At 42.0% G+C, this 20,199-nt stretch overlaps 1 protein-coding gene across 1 annotated transcript in view; it reads left to right on the top strand.

Annotated features, from left to right (window-relative positions):
• The window catches only part of XPO4 (exportin 4), a 103,627-nt gene that overhangs the window by 49,800 nt on the left and 33,628 nt on the right, over window positions 1-20,199 (top strand). Inside the window, exons 7-9 of the mRNA XM_082859723.1 lie at window positions 1,878-1,990; window positions 6,229-6,386; window positions 6,616-6,790. Of these exons, the coding sequence (XP_082715849.1) occupies window positions 1,878-1,990; window positions 6,229-6,386; window positions 6,616-6,790 (446 nt within the window). The remainder of the gene's footprint in view (window positions 1-1,877; window positions 1,991-6,228; window positions 6,387-6,615; window positions 6,791-20,199) is intronic.

Below are 20,199 nucleotides of genomic sequence, written 5' to 3'. Positions count from 1 at the left end.
GGCGGATTCTCAACCACTGCGCTACCAGGGAAGCCCGAGCCTCCTTGTTTTATGTCCCAACTTTTACTGTGGAAAATTCCAAAGGTGCACAAAACTAGAATACAGCTTCACCAGCTGTAAGTTTTATTTCCTCTCTGCTCTTCCAGCCCCAGATTATTGTGAAGCACATCCCAGACATCAGATTTCACCCACCACCATTTCAGTTTGCTTCTCTAAAGGATAATCAAGCCCCCGTTTTTAGATAACACATGGAAAGACCTAGTGTTTAGCTGTTGTGTTCTCTTCTGGGTGAGAGCCCAGTACTAACAATCTCACACCAGCTAGGTGCCTCGCGAGAAGATGAAGTCGTTCTAGAAGCTACGGACACACCAGTGGCTCTGGGTCAGGAGGCCCCGCGCTGCTGCTGTTTCAGAGTCCGGCAGCTCCTTCCTTTTGGCCCCAGTTCTCCCTGCCCTCCACAAGGGGGCAGACAGAGGAAGAGAAAAGTGAGATTTAAACGAACCTGGTTTGAGTTTCACTTTTATTCAGCAATTAAGTGCAGTCACAGAACATTTCTGGAGTGATTGTTCAGAAACAAGCAATGGCTTCTTTTCTGAAAGAACTCTTGGTGCCCCTCCTTGCTCTTCAGACACAAAATAATATTAGTTATTTTAAAAGAGGGTTAAACAAAAATCTTTTTAAAAAATTTCCATAGCGTTGCCTTTAATTTTCTCTGTTAATGATTTGGGCTTTAATGAACATGTAGAATTTGAACTTATATCTAATTTTTGCAAACCGTAGTTTGGATAACTTGTTGAAATTTCTCATTGGGTGATGAGAATGGTCTAGCTCAGGGGTCCCCAACCTTTTCGGCACCCGGGACCGGTTTCAGGGAAGACGGTTTTTCCACGGGCGGGGCGGGGGGCGTGTTTCAGGCGGTGATGCGAGCGATGGCGGGGTTGCGGGGTTGGGGGGGTAGCGGCAGAGGAAGCTTCACGTGCTCGCCCACCGCTCACCTTCTGCCGTGTGGCCCGTTTCCTAACAGGCCGCGGGGCTGATGCTGGACCTCGGCTCGGGGGTTGGGGACCCCTGGTCTAGTTGGGCATTTGATGAGCGTGGAAGGGGCGTAACGCTGTCTGTGCCCAGACAGGTTTCTTCTTTCCTGAAACCTCAGTTACCGTGTCTGTGTCCCTGAATGAGTTATGTTCACAAACACCTGCAGGTGTATTTTATGGTTACTCTCTGTGTGGTAAAGACGGTGTTCTGTTTGAAGCAGCTTGACAGTGAACACCTGAACATCATAAGCGTTGCTTTTTAGCCTGGGATAGAGTTTTATGTAAAGTGACAATTGTCTTTGTGTGGAGTTGATGAGCTGATGTTTGGAAGTTCTTCTTCGGTAGGATGTATATTTGCTCCTCCTTTTCTCTTTTTGTTTCCCAGTAAGTGTATTTCTTTTGGGAAAATGCTATTTTTCCAAGCAGACTGTATGAAACTCACATTTTGTGTAAGTGGTTTTAGCTGCTGTAAGATATTGGGGGACATGATGGGATCAACATGTAGAAATGGGTTCTTTTCTTGCATGTGTTTTGGCATCTGTTTTGCGTTAGTGTTTCTCCTCCTGTTGCCACCACTCAGATCACCTGTGCTCAGACTTTATGTACCCCTGCAGCATGATATATAATTATGATGAAACTGTTATCTACATTCCTCTAGCATTCTTTTTTTCAGCACTTAATGCCTTTTATTCCTTAGCTTCAGGCGTGAATTATGTAGCATATGTGAAGAGGCTTAAACTGTTTCCATTACATTCTTTCTGGATCGCTCCGTTATATTTAGGATATACTTACATTTTAGACAAAGTCGGAATGTTATTGTGGTTGACCTTGACCCCAGCTAACTGGGAAGACATTATATAGCCATGTTTGAGTCCTCGCAAAATGTGCTCCTGAAGCCCACGGAGTCCTGGCGGGAGGCCCTTCTGGACAGCAGGGTCATGGAGCTTTTCTTTACCGTAAGTCCTGCTCTCCCTCGCCAAAGGGAAGCCACAGAAAAGTGCCACGGGAAGAATGCGTGCTTTTGTATCTTTTTTAAGTAAATCAAGACAGATTGCTTTTCTCCTCCAAAGCCTTCTCTCCTGATCAGTATATTTGCTTAAACAAAGATTATATAGAAATGTTTTTGCTGGTTTATTAAAATGTTATATAATTATGAAGGGTTTAACGTCGTAGAGCTCAAGCTTTTTGGTCTCAGGGCCTCTTTACGCTCTTAAAAATCATCGAGGACCCCGAAGGGCTTTTGTTTATGTGGGTTATAGCTATTAGTGTTTACCATGTTAAAAATTCAAACAGAACTTTAAAAAATAATTTTTTAATTCACTTAAAAATAGCAATACCAAACCACTACATATTAACGTAAATAACATTTCAGTGAACAAATAGCTATGTTTTTTAAAACAAGCAGACAGAAAGTTTAGTGAGAAGAGTGGCATTGTTGACATTTTTGCAGACCTCTCCAATGTCTGGTGTCACAGAAGACAGCCAGGCCCTCTCATCTGCTGCTGCGTTCGCTCAGTTGCAGTGTTCTACAGTCACGTAGAACGTGGGTGTGTGACGGTAGGAATGGAAAAGGCAAACACTGCCTCAGTGGTATTATGAGAGTAGTTTTGACCTTACAGACAACCTGACAGGGTGTCAGGAACCTTTGGGGACCCCTGGGCCGCACTTTGAGAAGTGCTGTTCTAGAGCAGTACACTTGCTGTGTACTGATGAGCAGCCGTGGTTAAGTTACTGAATACCAGTTTATTTCAGCTGTAACTTGCAAATACCAGGAAGTTAGGAATGTGCTCCCATGTTTGCCCAAGAGGGCCCCCCAATGTAATAGTCAAAAGCTGGAGAAAATATGGAAACTACGTGTGTGTGTAGTATGTGTGTGTGTGTTTTGGATACAGGTTTGCAGATGTAGGGCAAGCATGCAAGTCAGTTAGGTATAATGACTGGGGCAAAAGTCCAAATAAAGACCAATTAAAAAGAAAAAAGAAAGCTATTTTGCTAAATCCCAACCATTAATTATAGTTTACCTTTTCATGTGTTTTAAAGGTACTATTCACGAGCCTTACAAATTTCACCCCTAGGTGTACATAAAAATATTTTTCTATAGAAATGTTCAGACTGAGTATTACCTTGCATTTTCTTCTTTAAATCCGAGAAATGATGGCTAAAAACGTTATCAGTATCAAAGATAATTGTAACTACATTTTAACATTGTGTTGCCTGCCTCTGGCAGAAATTGTTTTGATGTGTATCCAAGTTCAGTTCTCTGTGTTATTCATTTGACTGAAATTGGATCCTGTTCCAGCAGTTTTTGAAAAGGTGAAAAACTTGCTGGCAGTGCTGGAAACAGCTCCCCTGTCTGAACAGCTGTCTGGACGCAGTAGACAGCTGCTCCTGTCAGCTGGGAGCCTCCACATGCAGATAACTTCTGCATCTGAAAGTTAACCCCTTTCACCTTGTGATTTTAACAGTTTTGTGTTTGTGGCCTATTACTTTTTCATGTATGCACTTATGAACAATTTTAATTTTGTTATTTGTTAGAAGAATGTCAGTGACTAATCTTTTCATTCACTTTTTGTTTTAAGTTTATTTTCAGTTACGTGAATTCATTGCCTATTTGAAGCAGTTTTCCACTGCATGTCACTTTTTCTCTAGATCTGAATCGCTGCACTTATGTGTACTGTGTCGTGGCCTCGAGACCCAGCTGTGACCCGTCTGGGTTCAGGAGACCTTAGATGGCCTTCTGCCCCCTACAAGTTCACAAGCTTCTCCAGTTTTCTTCTTTCCATTAGGTGTTGGAGAAACCACTCTCCTTAGTTTTTCCTTTTTGACATATTCTTCCTGATCTCATTTATGGTCTCTTCTTACTCTGCTCGTTGGATACATACTGGTGTTCCTATCTCAGTTCTCAGCTTTGCTGACTGTGTACGTGTTCCTTGGGCTTCTTTTTCCACTCGTAGCTCACCGAGCGACACTTCTGCACCAAGGACTCCTCGTCTGTATTCAGCACAGGCTGCTCCTGTGTCCCAGAGCCTCGTAATCCTCGCGCTGGGCGCTTTAACTTGGATGCCCGAAGTCGTCTCGGATTCAGTGTGTTCCCATAGGACTCAGCGTCTTACTAACGTACTTTTCTTTATTCCTTGTCCGTATTTCTTGTCTTGCTTCTCCAGTCACCTCCCTGGGTCTTCCGCTAGACTTTGCTTTTCTTCATCCCTCTGCTTTTCCCTATTCAGGTGGTGAACTCAGGTTTTAATTTGTGTAACATGGTTCAGATATGGTAGAATTCCTTTGTAATGGAAGAGAGCAAGAATCTACCGTGTTACGTAAGAATCAGCCATTGATTTATCATGTTTTATGTGGTTCATATTTTAGGAAACATAAGTATGCCCAGTAAAGTCAGGCTCTGAGGACAGTTTCTTATTTTTATTTAATTTAGTTACATAATCCATGTTGGCTGTTTCTTTTGCTTCCTCATGTCTGGACCAGGATTGAGCAACCATTTGGCTGTGTGGGTGGAGAAGCAGCCCTCTGTGGTCCCAGGTTGCGTTGTCTCTGTCATGTTTAAATGTTGATAAGGTTAAAAAAACAAGGTGACAGAAATGTAGTTACAGTTTTCAGATAAGGAACTTCAGAATAAGCTGTGTTCAGAAGTTCTTGAATAGAATGGATATATGGATTTGTGATTGTACTTTAAATTTACTGTATATAAAACTTAGAATGTATTTTGAAAAACCCTTGTTGTTCTAGACCAGGGATTGGCTGGGTAGAATATTAGGCTTTGCAGGTCATTAGTTCTCTGAGGCAGCTTCAGCTCTGGCCTCCCAGTACAAGCAGTTACAGCAAAACTTCACTGATGGCTGTTACAACGTGAATTTTGTATAATTTTCACATGTCTTGAAATATTATTCTTTGGTTTTGTTTTTCCCAACCACATAAAAGGGTAAAAACCATTCTTACCTCACAGGCCACACAAAAGCAGGCAGGAGGCCAGGTCTGGCCTGTGGGCTGTGGTTTGACAACCCCTTTTCTAAACCCCTTTCAGCATGTCAGTAGATAAATTAACTTTGTAACTTAACAGCGAGTTTTTAGTATTTTAAATTTCTTAGAACCTTAAGCAGTTCAGGAATTAAAGATTAATGGAATCAACCAGTGAATTAAGGGTTTATGAGTATTCACTGTGTCCCCGCACTGTACCAGTGAATAGTTGGGAAGCATCCTAACTTCAAGTAATTTATAAATGATTGCAGAGTCAGAGTGAAATAACCTGACACAGATAGAGAATAAATGTTTAAATTGTGTGACACTCAGAAAGCACAGAGATTTGTGTAGGGAAAGAGGGGCTGGAAAATTCAAATCCTTGTGGAAAGTGGAAAGTGGCCACAGTAAATGTGGTGGATTAAGATAAACAATTACCTGTGATTTCTCTGCTAAAAATATTTTCCTTGTCTGTTTTAATTATGTAAGTCTGAGGATATTAATGACACTGTAAAATTAGGGAGCAATATTTTGGGAGTGTTTCCTTCATCAGAACACTGTATGCCAGGTGTTTCACCTCAGTATTGCAGCATTGAAATAAATTCTACGTGAGGTTTAAAGTGAATTTAAATATAATTTAAGTAAAATTTAAACATTTAAAAAATTTATTAATAGCAATGATATAGGATAAAATGAGATTCAAATAAATTGTAGGCAATATCAGAGTTGATGAAACACCATGTTAATATATTGTTTGAATGAGTGAATTTCTAGGGATTGGGGGGCATGCTGGTTTTGCGAGTGTGTAACTGTCTGCTTCCAGCGAAGCAGCATCTATATGCTCTTGCCCGAACTTTGCTGACTTTAGCAAGAAGCTGCAGCGGGGCATAGTTAGCATAATACAGATGACTGTCGTTGCTGCTGTTTTTAGAAGAAGCAGTATGTCTGACTGGTTGGCATCTGTTTCTTTGTCATAACACGCCGGAGACAGTTCAGTTTTCAAAATGTAGGTAGCTCTCCACTGACAATTAATTGGTATGTTTAAAATCATGGCCTATAACATAAAATGGACTGAGGGACAATTTTCAAATTTAGTTTAACTCGGGAATTAGTTGTCTAGAAATGCTCAGCTACAGTGAATTTTTCTCTCACCTCGTTTGGCACGATAGACACGTGACCCTTACAAAAGAATTTATGTTTATGGATTAGCGATTCTTTCTAACAGGTACATCGAAAAATCAGAGAAGATTCCGACATGGCACAAGACTCCCTGCAGTGCCTCGCCCAGTTAGCTTCTCTTCACGGACCCATCTTCCCCGACGAAGGGTCCCAAGTGGATTATCTCGCACACTTCATTGAGGGCTTACTGAATACCATCAATGGGTAGGTATCCTGGCCCTTAGAACCAAAAAGGAGCTTCAGTTCTTCCTCATGATTAACAGTGGAGGAAAAAAGAAACTAGCAATTCCCTGCTTTTATATTTTAGAGGAGAGTTACATGTGTCAGTTGAAATGAGTACACAGAGATGTGCCTTTGAAAATGAATGGGTGCATGTTTGGAAACGAGTTACCTCTGCTCCACTTAACGCTGATGCTCATGCCTTGGGTTGTAGAATTGAGATAGAAGATTCTGAAGCTGTGGGCATCTCCAGCATCATCAGCAACCTGATAACTGTGTTCCCTCGCAACGTCTTAACCGCCATTCCAAGCGAGCTCTTCTCGTCCTTTGTGAGCTGCCTGACACACCTCACGTGCTCTTTCGGGCGCAGTGCTGCACTGGAGGAGGTGGTGAGTGGCTCCGACTGAACCGCGCTGTCTCGCAGGGGGACCTGCTCTGCCTCTGAGGCGTGTCTCATGGCCGCTAATTGTTTTAAAGGAGTGCGTGTTTGTTTATATGTGCAAATCATTTGGCAGTCTGTGTTTGGGAACATGACTTCTTAAAAATTTGTGGAAAATCACTTTAGTAGACTAAATTTTATTTGTCTCAAGATTTTATTTTATTTTATTTTATATTTTTTTTAAAATTTTTGGCTGCGTTGGGTCTTAGTTGCTGCATGCGGGCTTTCTCTAGTTGCGGCGAGTGGGGGCTACACTGTGTTGCGGTGTGCGGGCTTCTCATTGCGGTGGCTTCTCTTGTTGAGGAGCACGGGTTCTAGGCGCGCGGGCTCAGTAGTTGTGGCTTGAGGGCTCTTAGAGCGCAGGCTCAGTAGTTGTGGCGCACGGGCTTATTTGCTCTGCAGCATGTGGGATCCTCTTGGACCAGGGCTCGAACCCGAGACCCCTGCATTGGTAGGCAGATCCTTAACCACTGTGCCACCAGGGAAGTCCCTGGTCTCCAGATTTTAAGTTGAGATAATTTAGTACCTGAAAGTAGGAAATGGAATGAAATGTTTTTATTAAAAACTATGTTGAAAGCCATTTTAATAATAAACTCTTTAAGTTCAAGGGGTGCTAGGAACTTTATGGTATGGTTGTGATTGTGTATAATTTTAAGTGTTTTTTGAGAATTTAGAAATCTTGGGCTTATCTGGAAATTATGTAAATATAATTTAGTTCAAATAATTGTAACCCTGCTTATTTTGATTAATTCTTTTGGTGTTTTTTTATGGTTTTAATAATATATCTTGGTAAATTTTAATTTGCATTAAAATTAAGACCAATTCCTGTAGTAAAGATGTTTTTTGGCACAGATTTTTAAATGCTTATCTTCCACATTTTATATTTAATTTGGAAAACTCGTACTAAACTCCTTGACAACACAGCTGTGTTTGTAACAGTTACTGGGAATAACTACGTTAATCTTGGGAAGTAATTGATTTTTTCCCTACCAAGTAGTTATTAAATTGTTGAAACTAATTTTTTTTTAATGAAATGTAGATTCTTTTCAAAGATTGTAAGGGTAAAAAGAATATTTGTAGACCTCTGATAGAATTTCATGTTAAGTCCGAGCGGTTGTTTTGTTGGGGGTTTGGCAACATGTGTGGGAGTGATTTGTGCCCCTTCAGAGGTGTCAGAGCACGAAGAACTCGGGAATGACTGTGTTCACAACAGTGGGCGCCCCAGTGGTTTGACGGGAAAGGAACCAGGCCAGGAAGTTATTTATGTGTTGGAAAGTGTCGGTCATGGAGGAATAGAAGTTTACGGGCCTCATATGTGAGGTCTGAATTTCTAGGGAGAAAAATCATGTACTAAGCATGGGAGCAGAGGGAAATTTTAAGTATTTAAGCTGTACTCAAACTCTTTTCAAATGACCACAAATTCTGAATCACTCGGGTTTCACGTAACATCCCCCTTTCCCCCACCCCCTCCCCCTTGGTTAAATGGCACGTTGATCACATGTTTAGAAACACAGCTGCCTTTTATTATAGTTTGTGGGTTAAGGATGCTTCTAGAGGAATTGCTGGAAGATTTGTAACATTCTTGGCTTGCACATTTGAGGTTTAGAATTTATTTATTTTGCCTAGGGGACTAACAACTTGGAAAACAATTTTTCTGCCAAGGTTTGACCTAGAAGTGTTGGGACACAGGGAGCCTGGATGCGCTTTCAGAGAGTAGATGTTTAATTGTGCTTCACAGGGAGGCATGCACTGTACCTAATGGGCCTCATTCAGGAAAAGGGCTATTTCTTTTCCTTTCTTTTAATTGGTCGATTTCTTTTAATCTGTTTATGACATTTAAAAAATGGTGTTAGAAACAGTTGGTTACCCATGGAAACAGGCAGAGGGAATAGATTTGTCTGATGCTTTTGCATGACTCGTAGCAGCCAGATTGGCGAGGGTTGGTGAAGTCGAGGGCTAACGGGGGTCCCTGCACGATGAGTTACCAGAAGACTAAGCGAATCCTAAATGTATCTCAGCCGTGTGGGGTTTTCATTCTGGCTGTGTGAGCTGGGGGCGGGGCCTGGGGAGTGGGCGGCAGGCGGCGAGGTGTAGGGACAGACCCAGCCCGGCTGAGGTGGAGCTTCTGGGACGCAGGGCAGGGCACCTCGTGCACAATACATAGTTGTTGACCTAAGATGGCAAAAGGTATAAAGAAATGAGCTTATATGTAAAAATCGAAAAGTTGAGGCATATTAAAAAAACTGCTTTGGGGAGTCATGCGTGGTGAGAAAGATGACGAACTTTTGAGGGAGACGCTGCGGCGTGAGCCAGAAGGAGTCCTCAGCTGCAGGGCCTTGGGCAGGTTGCTTCACCTGCTGTGGGCACGTTTCCTTGCGGTGTAGTTAGGATGCTGGTCTCTTCTGATGTTTCGTGGGGTGGATTAATGTGAAAGTGCCCCTACGGTGTGCACAATAAAATGTGGAATTATAGTGATACAAATGAACCTTTATAATGGCCTTTACTAACAGCCGTATTATGTGTGCTGTCCTATGAGTAAGACCAGATCTTGAGTTTTGTTGTTTCATGCAAATCAGTAATATTATTTATTTTTTAAAATGTTGTCTTTTGTGATTTGCTCTCAAATTATATCTCTTTTTTATTTTTTTGCAGTACGCGGGCCTCTCACTGCCGTGGCCTCTCCCGCCGCGGAGCACAGGCTCCGGACGCACAGGCCCAGCGGCCACGGCTCACGGGCCCAGCCGCTCTGCGGCACGTGGGACACCCCCCCCCCAGACCGGGGCACGAACCCGTGTCCCCCTCATCGGCAGGTGGACTCTCAACCACTGTGCCAGCAGGGAAGCCCTGTATCTCTTTTTTAAAACACAAATTTATTTATTTATTTATTTTTGGCTGTGTTGGGTCTTCGTTGCTGTGTGTGGGCTTCTCATTGCAGTGGCTTCTCTTGTGGTGGAGCATGGGCTTCAGTAGTTGCAGCACGCAGGCTCAGTAGTTGTGGCACATGGGCTTAGTTGCTCCGTGGCATGTGGGATCTTCCCGGACCAGGGCTCGAACCCGCGTCCCCTGCATTGGCAGGCAGATTCTTGACCACTGTGCCACCAGGAAAGCCCCAAATCAATAATTTTAATATTAGGTTTTTAAAAACAATTTTAATCTTGTGAAATGTTTTGTTTTTCTTTAATATTGAAAGAGTTTCTTTTCCCAGTAGGAAAACAGATTCAGCAAAACACTTTTCTTGTTTTTTTAGTTGTGCTCAGGAAGGAAGGTTTTATTTTTATTTTTAACATGTATTTATTTATTTATTAACATATTTGTTGGAGTATAATTGCTTTACAGTGGTGTGTTAGTTGCTGCTGTATAACAAAGTGAATCAGCTATACATATACATACATCCCCATATCTCCTCCCTCTTGCGTCTCCCTCCCACCCTCCCTGTCCCACCCCTCTAGGTGGTCGCAGAGCACCAAGCTGACCTCCCTGTGCTATGTGGCTGCTTCCCACTAGCTATCTGTTTTACATTTGGTAGTGTGTATATGTCCATGCCACTCTCTCACTTCGTCCCAGCTTACCCTTTCCCCTCCCCGTGTCCTCAAGTCCATTCTCTACGTCTGAGTCTTTATTCCTGTCCTGCTCCTAGGTTCATCAGAACCAATTTTTTTTTAAGATTCCATATATATGTGTTAGCATATGGTATCTTTCTCTTTATGACTTCACTCTGTATGACAGACTCTAGGTCCATCTACCTCACTACAAATAACTCAATTTCGTTTCTTTTTATGGCTGAGTAATAGTCCATTGCATATATGTGCCACATCTTCTTTATCCATTCATCTGTCGTTGGCCACTTAGGTTGCTTCCATGTCCTGCCTATTGTAAATAGTGCTGCAATGAACATCATGGTACCCAGCAATACACTTTTGTTTTACTGTAGTATTTTTTCAAAACTATATTTATTTAGGAATACATATAGATTGTCTCTTGTTTTAGGAACTCGTGTCTTAGATGGTGATTATGTTGCTGTAGCAAGAATTTAAAAAAGCAACTTCATGGGAAGAAAAATTCTTGATACTAACATGTATTCTTGAACTATGTTCTTGTTTGGTGGCTGTAGCGTGTGTATGAAGAGAGGCTGTTATTTATGACTGCCCTCAACTTGCAGTGAACTGAAAGTCTCTGCTCAAAAAGAACAACTCCAGTCTTCAGCCACTTTATTCTGTTGGCTGTTAAAATTTTTAGGTGTTGGGCTTCCGTGGTGGCGCAGTGGTTGAGAGTCCGCCTGCCGATGCAGGGGACACGGGTTCGTGCCCTGGTCCGGGAAGATCCCACATGCCGCGGAGCGGCTGGGCCCGTGAGCCATGGCCGCTGAGCCTGCGCGTCTGGAGCCTGTGCTCCGCAAGGGGAGAGGCCACAGCAGTGAGAGGCCCGTGTACCGCAAAAAAAAAAAAAAAAAAAAATTTCTTGGTGTTACTTGAGGCTTCCTGAAGCCAAGAATTTTTTCGTTGCACCCGAGAAATCAAATTTTTGTCTATTGCTAGACTGGAGAAGTGAGATGGATTATAAGATGAAATTATTGCCTTAAAAATTAAAATCCTAACAAAATAATTGTTCATATTATTATGTCAACTATTTTATAAAATGTCTATAATACTAGTATATGCATTTGAATTGATTCAGTGAAATTTGAAGAGAATATGGCTTGAACTCTAGACTCTCATTTGTTTCTTGGTTTCTTTTGTCGGTTAAGTTCAGCCCCGAAGCCAGAAGCCACATAACATGTTAACTGAACAGAGCAACCGTCATGGTCCTTAAACTTTGAAGTGTGTTTGTGTGTGTGTGTGTGTGTGTGTACGTGCGCATGAGGGCTGTGGGTTGGATATGTAAGGCAGGTGGGAGGTGATGGTAGTAAACTTTGCAAAGGAAGAACTTCATATTTAATTTTAGTACATTTGTTCCCTAACCTCAAGACCAGCAGGCCAAGGTAGAAGAAGAAATATCTTGATAAAGTTGTTGGGAAGTCCATTATAGAATGTAATGCAGTAAAATAATTTTGCAGTTCCTTAGGTGAGTGAGTGCATTTAAAGTTCAGCATTCTTAACTCAAAATCTAGTTTCTCCAGCTCGATGGATAATTACTCTGTGGAGAGGAGGTGTGGTGAAAGAAATGCATTGAAGCCAAGTTACAAATGGAGAGGTGGGAAGCAGGAATTTGGGGGTATTTCAGGGATAAGAGGGAATAACTTACTGTCTGGAATGGTGATGTCAGTACAACACAAATGTGTGGTCGACCCTGCACCTTAACTCCCGGGGGAAGGGATGGTTTGAGAAGCTGTGCCAACCTCCCTACCCAGCATTCTGCTGGCCAGGGAGGAATGAATGGATGATAGTCCAGACGGCGACCCAGCTGTCCAGCTGTGCTGTGTGCACTCATTTCCTCTGCTTGTTGATCAGAGAAGAATTAAATGAGATGCATGAGTAGCCTTGCACATTTAAAGTATGCTTCTTTTTAATCCTAACAGTGGCTTTACCTCTGTTCAGGATATTTGAAAGAAAATTGGTTACTATTACAACTTAAATACAGATTCTTATTAAAAGAAATCCTTAAAATAATTTCTATGTTTCATTTAATTCTGGTTGGGTCGTAATTTTGCCATGCAGTGTTTCCTAACTTGGATATGAGTCAGCCCTGATTTTTCAGTCTGCTTCCAGTCCTAGCACAGAACCAATGTTTGTTTTACAGAATTCTTGCACTTGAGATAGAATGTAGTGGATTTAGATTAAAGCTTATTTATTGTCGTAACTGTGGTTTCATATAGTAACCTTTGTATTGCTTACAAGACTAGCGTTAGAAACATAACCAGAGCTAATGGGCCAGGGTTTTGAAAATGGACGCTAGAAGGAGGTGGAAGAAGAGATGGCCCTCCTACCTCAGGTAGGGCAGGTGAGTCCCAGCAGTGCCGGCCCCTTGGAGTACTGCTGAGTCAGTTCAGTTCCGTGAATATTTACCCATCACCTACATGTGCCAGGGCCTGTGTTTGATGAATATACGTTCTTTAGCATTAAGAATTTGGAAATACATATATGTTTCCAAAAGGAAGAAGTTACGTTAATCTAGGGGTGTAACATTTAAAAACTCTCTGAAAATTACACCTTGGACTCCTGGTGCGTTTGTGGGGAGTCGATTTTTTTTACGTGATCTATTTATAGGATTCTTCTAGCAGCTGCACTGCTTGTCCACTAAGTCAATTTCTCTTGGGGGATTTCAGAAGCCAGGAATACTGTCAGCTGCATAGGTAGTCTGGAGTCAAATTAATTCTGTGCTGTCAGGACTGGCTATGGAAAAAAAATGAGAGAATGAATTAATTTCTTTTGCATTTGACATTCAAAGACTTCTAAATTCTTTTTAAAATGGAGAGCTCATGATCTGTTTGTGACATTTCTGCGATTTTTCTCTGTATTGCCATTGTTGCTTTCTATGATGCTACACTAGGAAGGAATATTTATAGCAGATGAGTAGCAGCATGAACTATTATAATTCAGTCTTTAATCTTTCATGTGCCCTTTCTTACTGTTTTACACCATGCAGTACATGTATTATTTGACCTGTCATTGGACTTGGGGGTTATGGCTATGCCTGTAAATTTTAAACTTACTGTGAAATATTCTGTTCACGTAAAGTGAAAGCTTTATATATATATATAAACATTTGTAAAGAAAAATAAAATGAACAACTGTCTGCCAGCCATGCAGATTAAGAAACAGTATATTGATAGGACCTTTTCCCCCTTCATTTACCTGGAGTTTCCCCGTCTGTTGTTATAAGCACAGTTTATGTTGTGCAGACTTATTCCTGCCAGTTGATTTTGTATCATGTTTGCAAATGAGCACTGCCAGGGAACCCCTGGCCAGTGCTGTTGGCTCCTTTCCCACCCTCTGCGACCTCTGACTGTTCAGTTTGCTTTCGTTCCCAAGTCCTTATGAGAGCAGTAGAGCAGCCCCAGGCTCTAAATAGGGAACACAGAGTTGAACAGGGCTATTCCTCAGAAATGAAACATTCCATGTGAGAGCTAATGGCCCACACCCACCTTATTGCAATTTTTATGTCTATGAATCATAATGCTTTTCTTTTTTGTTAATAAATAAGTAAATTAATTTATTATTATTATTTTTTGGCTGTGCTGGGTCCTCGTTGCTGCGCGCGGGCTTTCTCTAGTTGCGGCGAGGGGGGGCTACTCTTTGTTGTGGTGCGCAGGCTTCTCATTGAGGTGGCTTCTCTTGTTGTGGAGCATGGGCTCTAGGCGCACGGGCTTCAATAGTTGTGGCTCGTGGGCTCAGTAGTTGTGGCTTGTGGGCTCTAGAGCGCAGGCTCCGTAGTTGTGGTACACGGGCTTAGTTGCTCTGCGGCATGTGGGATCTTCCCGGACCAGGGCTCGAACCCGTGTCCCCTGCATTGGCAGGCGGACTCTTTTTTTTTTTTGCATTACGCGGGCCTCTCACTGTTGTGGCCTCTCCCGTTGCAGAGCACAGGCTCCGGACGCACAGGCTCAGCGGCCATGGCTCACGGGCCCAGCCGCTCCGCGGCATGTGGGATCCTCCCAGACCGGGGCACGAACCCGTGTCCCCTGCATCGGCAGGCGGACTCTCAACCACTGTGCCACCAGGGAAGCCCGGCAGGCGGACTCTTAACCACTGCGCCACCAGGGAAGCCCCTATGGATCAGAATGCTTTTCTTAACTGACTCATGTAACTTATGTTTACATATGAAGATAGCACTCAGGGTCAAAGAAAGAGCTTTCCGATTTCATGGAAATGATTCGGAGTTGTCACGTTGGTTATTTGCTCTTTGTAGAAAAAAAGCTATTGGAGTTCTTTGCAGCATAACAGATATTAGAACTACTGTAGCACAGGATTTATCATGTATACTTTTACAGTATCTAACGTTAGGGACACATGCATACACTTAATTTTTTTAGAGCAGTTTTAGATTCACAGCAAAATTGAGTGAAAATACAGAGTTCCCATCCCTGCCCCAGTACACCCAGCCCCCCGCCATCAGCATCCCTACCAGAGAGTGCATGTGTTACACCTGATGAACCTGCACCGAGGCCGTCATCATCCTGAGCCCATGGTCTACATCAGAGTTCACTCTTTGTGTTGTACACTCTGTGGGTTTGGACAAATGTGCAGGGATGTGTAGCCACCGTTACAGTCTCATGCAGGCTAGTGTCACTGCCCTGAAAATCCCCTGAGCTCTGCTCTTCACACCCCCACCCAGCCCCTGGCAACCACGGATCCTTTTATTGTCTCCATAGTTTGGCCTTTTCCAAAATGTTGTATAGTTGGAATCGTACAGTAATGTTAGATTTTAATCTGAAGTTCACATCATTGTTAAAAGGCGGAGCAGTTCCACATACTGAAAGTTGTCTTTCCCAAGCTTCATTTGCCAGCATGTCCAGAGAAAAAATGAACTGCTGCTTCTAAATGTCCAAATACTCACCAGACGCAAAAGCAGCTTTCTTTCTGCGGCTGAAGAGCTGCAGGTTCACCTCCAGTACACTTGCAGGTTAATTATGGACGTTGACGTGTCAGTGCTGATAGCATGTTTTGATTACCTTCTCCACCCTCCGTTCCCAAATGGGGGAAAGTGGAGTCAAGTCGCCTCCTAAGCTCTGCGCCCCTCTCCAAAGCCCTCCTGGCAGCAGGCCCGAGACACCCCAGGCAGGAGCAGAGTGTCTGGCTTGGGCCCTCGTCATCTTGGGGCACGTGCTCCGGCTTGGCGGCTGGGTCTTGGCCAGAGGGGCTGTGGAGCAGGGCCAAGGTATTAGGAAAAACCACTCGGCTGGGTTTCAGTTCTCTGTGATTAGCCTGAAAGATTTAGCTGCCAATTGTCATCAGCCAAATTGCTCACACTTTGCCTGATGAGTTACTTGTATTGGTTTCCAAGTGGAACAGAGGCCCTGTACAAGTTTGCAGTTCTTATTTTAAATCACCATCCAGTGATAGGGGCTCTGCTGGTCTGCTGTGATCTTCTGTTTTGTCTAATATCAGGGCTCTATGGGAGGAATTATGGAATGCTCTTCCAATAGTAAAAGGCTTATAAGGCTTTCCCATTTTATTTGTACTTTTCTGTATCTGAATGATTACACCATGATAAGCATGCATTGTATATGTGCTAGGGAACAACAGAGAGAGTTCTTAGAATTGCCTACTGCTTCCTTCTGAGCGGTGGGGTCAGAGGATGCTGTTCCTCTTAAGATATGTTCCCAGTCTGTTTATTTTGGCAACATAAACTGTTAAGACTTAACAAATGATTTCTGCAAAGCACATGCTTTAAGTATGCAGAAACGGTCTTACTCATCTCCTGCTCCGGTACTTAGCTGGCATTAGTGATTTCTGCTGCAGGCACACACCAGCTGCTGCAGCGACCAGATGGGCACTTACCTGGCCTTTTGTTTAAATTTTTTTTAACATCTTTATTGGAGTATAATTGCTTTACAGTGGTGTGTTAACTTCTGCTTTATAACAAAGTGAATCAACTATACATATACATACATCCCCATATCTCCTCCCTCTTGCGTCTCCCTCCCACCCTCCCTATCCCACCCCTCTAGGTGGTCGCAGAGCACCAAGCTGACCTCCCTGTGCTATGTGGATGCTTCCCACTAGCTATCTAGTTTACATTTGGTAGTGTATATATGTCCATGACTCTCTCTCACTTCGTCCCAGCTTACCCTTCCCTCTCCCTGTGTTCTCAAGTCCAACCTCTGTGTCTGTGTCTTTATTCCTCTCCTGCCCCTAGGTTCTTCAGAACCATTTTTTTTTAGGATTCCATATATATGTGTTAACATACGGTATTTGTTTTTCTTTCTGACTTACCTCACTCTGTATGACAGACTCTGGGTCCATCCACCTCACTACAAATAACTCAATTTCGTTTCTTTTTATGACTGAGTAATATTCCATTGTATATATGTGCCACATCTTCTTTATCCATTCACCTGTCGATGGCCACTTAGGTTGCTTCCATATCGTGTCTGTTGTAAGTACTGCTGCAGTGAATATTGTGATACATGTCTTTTTTTGAATTGTGCTTTTCTCAGGGTATATGCCCAGTAGTGGGATTGCTGGGTCGTATGGTAGTTCTATTTTTAGTTTTTTACGGAACCTCCATACTGTTCTCCATAGTGGCTATATCAATTTACATTCCCACCAACAGTGCAAGAGGGTTCCCTTTCTCCACACCCTCTCCAGCATTTATTGTTTGTAGATTTTTTGATGGTGGCCATTCTGACTGGTGTGAGGTGATAACTCATTGTAGTTTTGATTTGCATTTCTCTAATGATTAGTGATGTTGAGCATCCTTTCATGTGTTTGCTGGGAATATGTATATCTTCTTTGGAGAAACGAGGTCTTCTGCTAACTTTTGGATTGGGTTGTTTGTTTTTTTGATATTGAGCTTGCATGAGCTGCTTGTATGTTTTGGAGATTAATCCTTTGTCAGTTGCTCCATTTACGAATATTTTATCCCTTCATCTTGTTTATGGTTTCCTTTGCTGTGCAAAAGCTTTTAAGTTTCATTAGGTCCCATTTGTTTATTTTTGTTTTTATTTCCGTTTCTCTAGGAGGTGGGTCAAAAATGATCTTACTGTGATTTATGTCATAGAGCGTTCTGCCTATGTTTTCCTCTAAGAGTTTTATAGTTTCTGGCCTTACATTTATGTTTTTAAAGTAAATTTACTTACGTATTTATGTATGTATTTATTTATATATATATATTTATTGTCTGAGTTGGGTCTTTGTTGCTGTGTGCGGGCTTTCTCTAGTTGCGGTGAGCAGGGGCTGCTCTTCGTTGCGGTGCATGGGCTTCTCGTTGTGGTGGCTTCTCTTGTTGCGGAGCAGAGGCTCTAGGCGCGCAGGCTTCAGTTGTCGTGGCACGCAGGCTTCAGTAGTTGTGCCATACGGGCTCTAGAGCGCAGGCTCAGTAGTTGTGGTGCACGGGCTTAGTTGCTTCGTTCCCTGTGGGATCTTCCCAGACCAGGGCTCGAACCCGTGTCCCCAGCATTGGCAGGCGGATTCTTAACCACTGCACCACCAGGAAAGCCCTGGCCTTACATTTAGGTCTTCAATCCATTTTGAGTTTATTTTTGTGTACAGTGTTAGGGAGTGTTCTAATTTCATTCTTGTACATGTAGCTGTCCAGTTTTCCCAGCACCGCTTATTGAAGAGGCTGTCTTTTCTCCATTGCATATCCTTGCCTCCTTTATCAAAGATAAGGTGACCATATGTGCGTGGGTTTATCTCTGGGCTTTCTATCCTGTTACATTGATCTATATTTCTGTTTTTGTGCCAGTACCATACCATCTTGATTACTGTAGCTTTGTAGTGTAGTCTGAAGTCTAGGAGCCTGATTTGTCCAGCTCCGTTTTTCTTTCTCAAGATTGCTTTGGCTGTTTGGGATCTTTTGTGTTTCCATGCAAATTGTGAAGTTTTTTTGTTCTAGTTCTGTGAAAAATGCCATTGGTAGTTTGATAGGGATTGCATTGAATCTGTAGATTGCTTTGGGTAGTAGAGTCATTTTCACCATGTTGATTCTTCCAATCCAAGAACATGGTATAATCTCTCCATCTCCTTGTATCGTCTTTAATTTCTTTCATCAGTGTCTTATATTTTTCTGCATACAGGTCTTTTGTCTCCTTAGGTAGGTTTATTCCTAAGTATTTTACTCTTTTTGTTGCAGTGGTAAATGGGAGTGTTTCCTTAATTTCTCTTTCAGATTTTTCATCATCAGTGTATAGGAATACAAGAGATTTTTGTGCATTGATTTTGTATCCTGCTACTTTACCAAATTCATTGAGTAGCTCTAGTAGTTTTCTGGTAGCTTCTTTAGGATTCTCTGTGTATAGTATTATGTCATCTGCAAACAGTGACAGTTTTACTTCTTCTTTTACGATTTGGGGTCCTTTTATTTCTTTTTCTTCTCTGAATGCTGTGGCTAAAGCTTCCAAAACTATGTTGAATAATAGTGGTGAGAGTGGGCAACCTTGTCTTGTTCCTGATCTTAGAGGAAGTGGTTTCAGTTTTTCACCATTGGGGACGATGTTGGCTGTGGGTTTGTCATATATGGCCTTTATTATGTTGAGGTAGGTTACCTCTGTGCCTTCTTTCTGGAGAGTTTTTATCAAAAATGGGTGTTGAGTTTTGTCGAAAGCTTTTTCTGCATCTGTTGAGATTATCATATTGTTTTTATTCTTCAATTTGTTAATGTGTTGTATCACATTGATTGATTTGTGTATACTGAAGAATCCTTGCATTCCTGAGATAAACCCCACTTGATCATGGTGTATGATCCTTTTAATGTGCTGTTAGATTCTGTTTGCTGGTATTTTGTTGAGGATTTATGCATCTGTGTTCATCAGTGATATTGGCCTGTAATTTTCTTTCTTTGTGACATCTTTGTCTGGTTTTGGTATCAGGGTGATGGTGGACTCGTAGAATGAGTTTGGGAGTGTTCTTCCCTCTGCTATATTTTGGAAGAGTTTGAGAAGGATAGGTGTTAATAGAATTTGCTTGTGAAGCCATCTGGTCCTGGGCTTTTGTTTGAATTTCAGTGCTTGTGATTGTTCTGTTCATATTTTCTGTTTCTTCCTGGTTCAGTCTCAGAAGGTTGTGCTTTTCTAAGAATGTGTCCATTTCTTCCAGGTTGTCCATTTTATGGCATATAGTTGCTTGTAGTAATCTCTCATGTTCCTTTGTATTTCTTCAGTGTCAGTTGTTACTTCACCTTTTTCATTTCTAATTCTGTTGATTTGAGGCTTCTCCCTTTTTTTCTTGATGAGTCTGGCTAATGGTTTATCAATTTTGTTTATCTTCTCAGAATACCAGCTTTTAGTTTTATTGATCTTTGCTGTTGTTTCCTTCATTTCTTTTTCATTTATTTCTGATCTGATCATTATGATTTCTTTCCTTCTGCTAACTTTGGGGGTTTTTTGTTCTTCTTTCTGTATTCTTGTTTCTTGAGGTAGGATTGTATTGCTATAAACCTCCCTCTTAGAACTGCTTTTACTTCATCCCATAGGTTTTGGGTCGTCATGTTTTCATTGTCATTTGTTTCTAGGTATTTTTTGATTTCCTCTTTGATTTTTTTCAGTAATCTCTTGGTTATTTAGTAGCGTACTGTTTAGCTTCCACGTTTGTATTTTTTACAGTTTTTTTTTCTGTAATCGATATCTAGTCTCATAGTGTTGTGGTCGGAAAAGATACTTGATATGCTTTCAACTTTCTTAAATTTACCAAGGCTTGATTTGTGACCCAAGATATGACCTATCCTAGAGAATGTTCCATGAACACTTGAGAAGAAAGTGTA

Source organism: Leucopleurus acutus, assembly GCF_964270905.1.
Source record: "Leucopleurus acutus genome assembly, chromosome: 18".
Taxonomy (NCBI): domain Eukaryota; kingdom Metazoa; phylum Chordata; class Mammalia; order Artiodactyla; family Delphinidae; genus Leucopleurus; species Leucopleurus acutus.
Note: the sequence above shows the minus strand (reverse complement) of the source record. Positions and strands in the feature narration are given on the sequence as shown.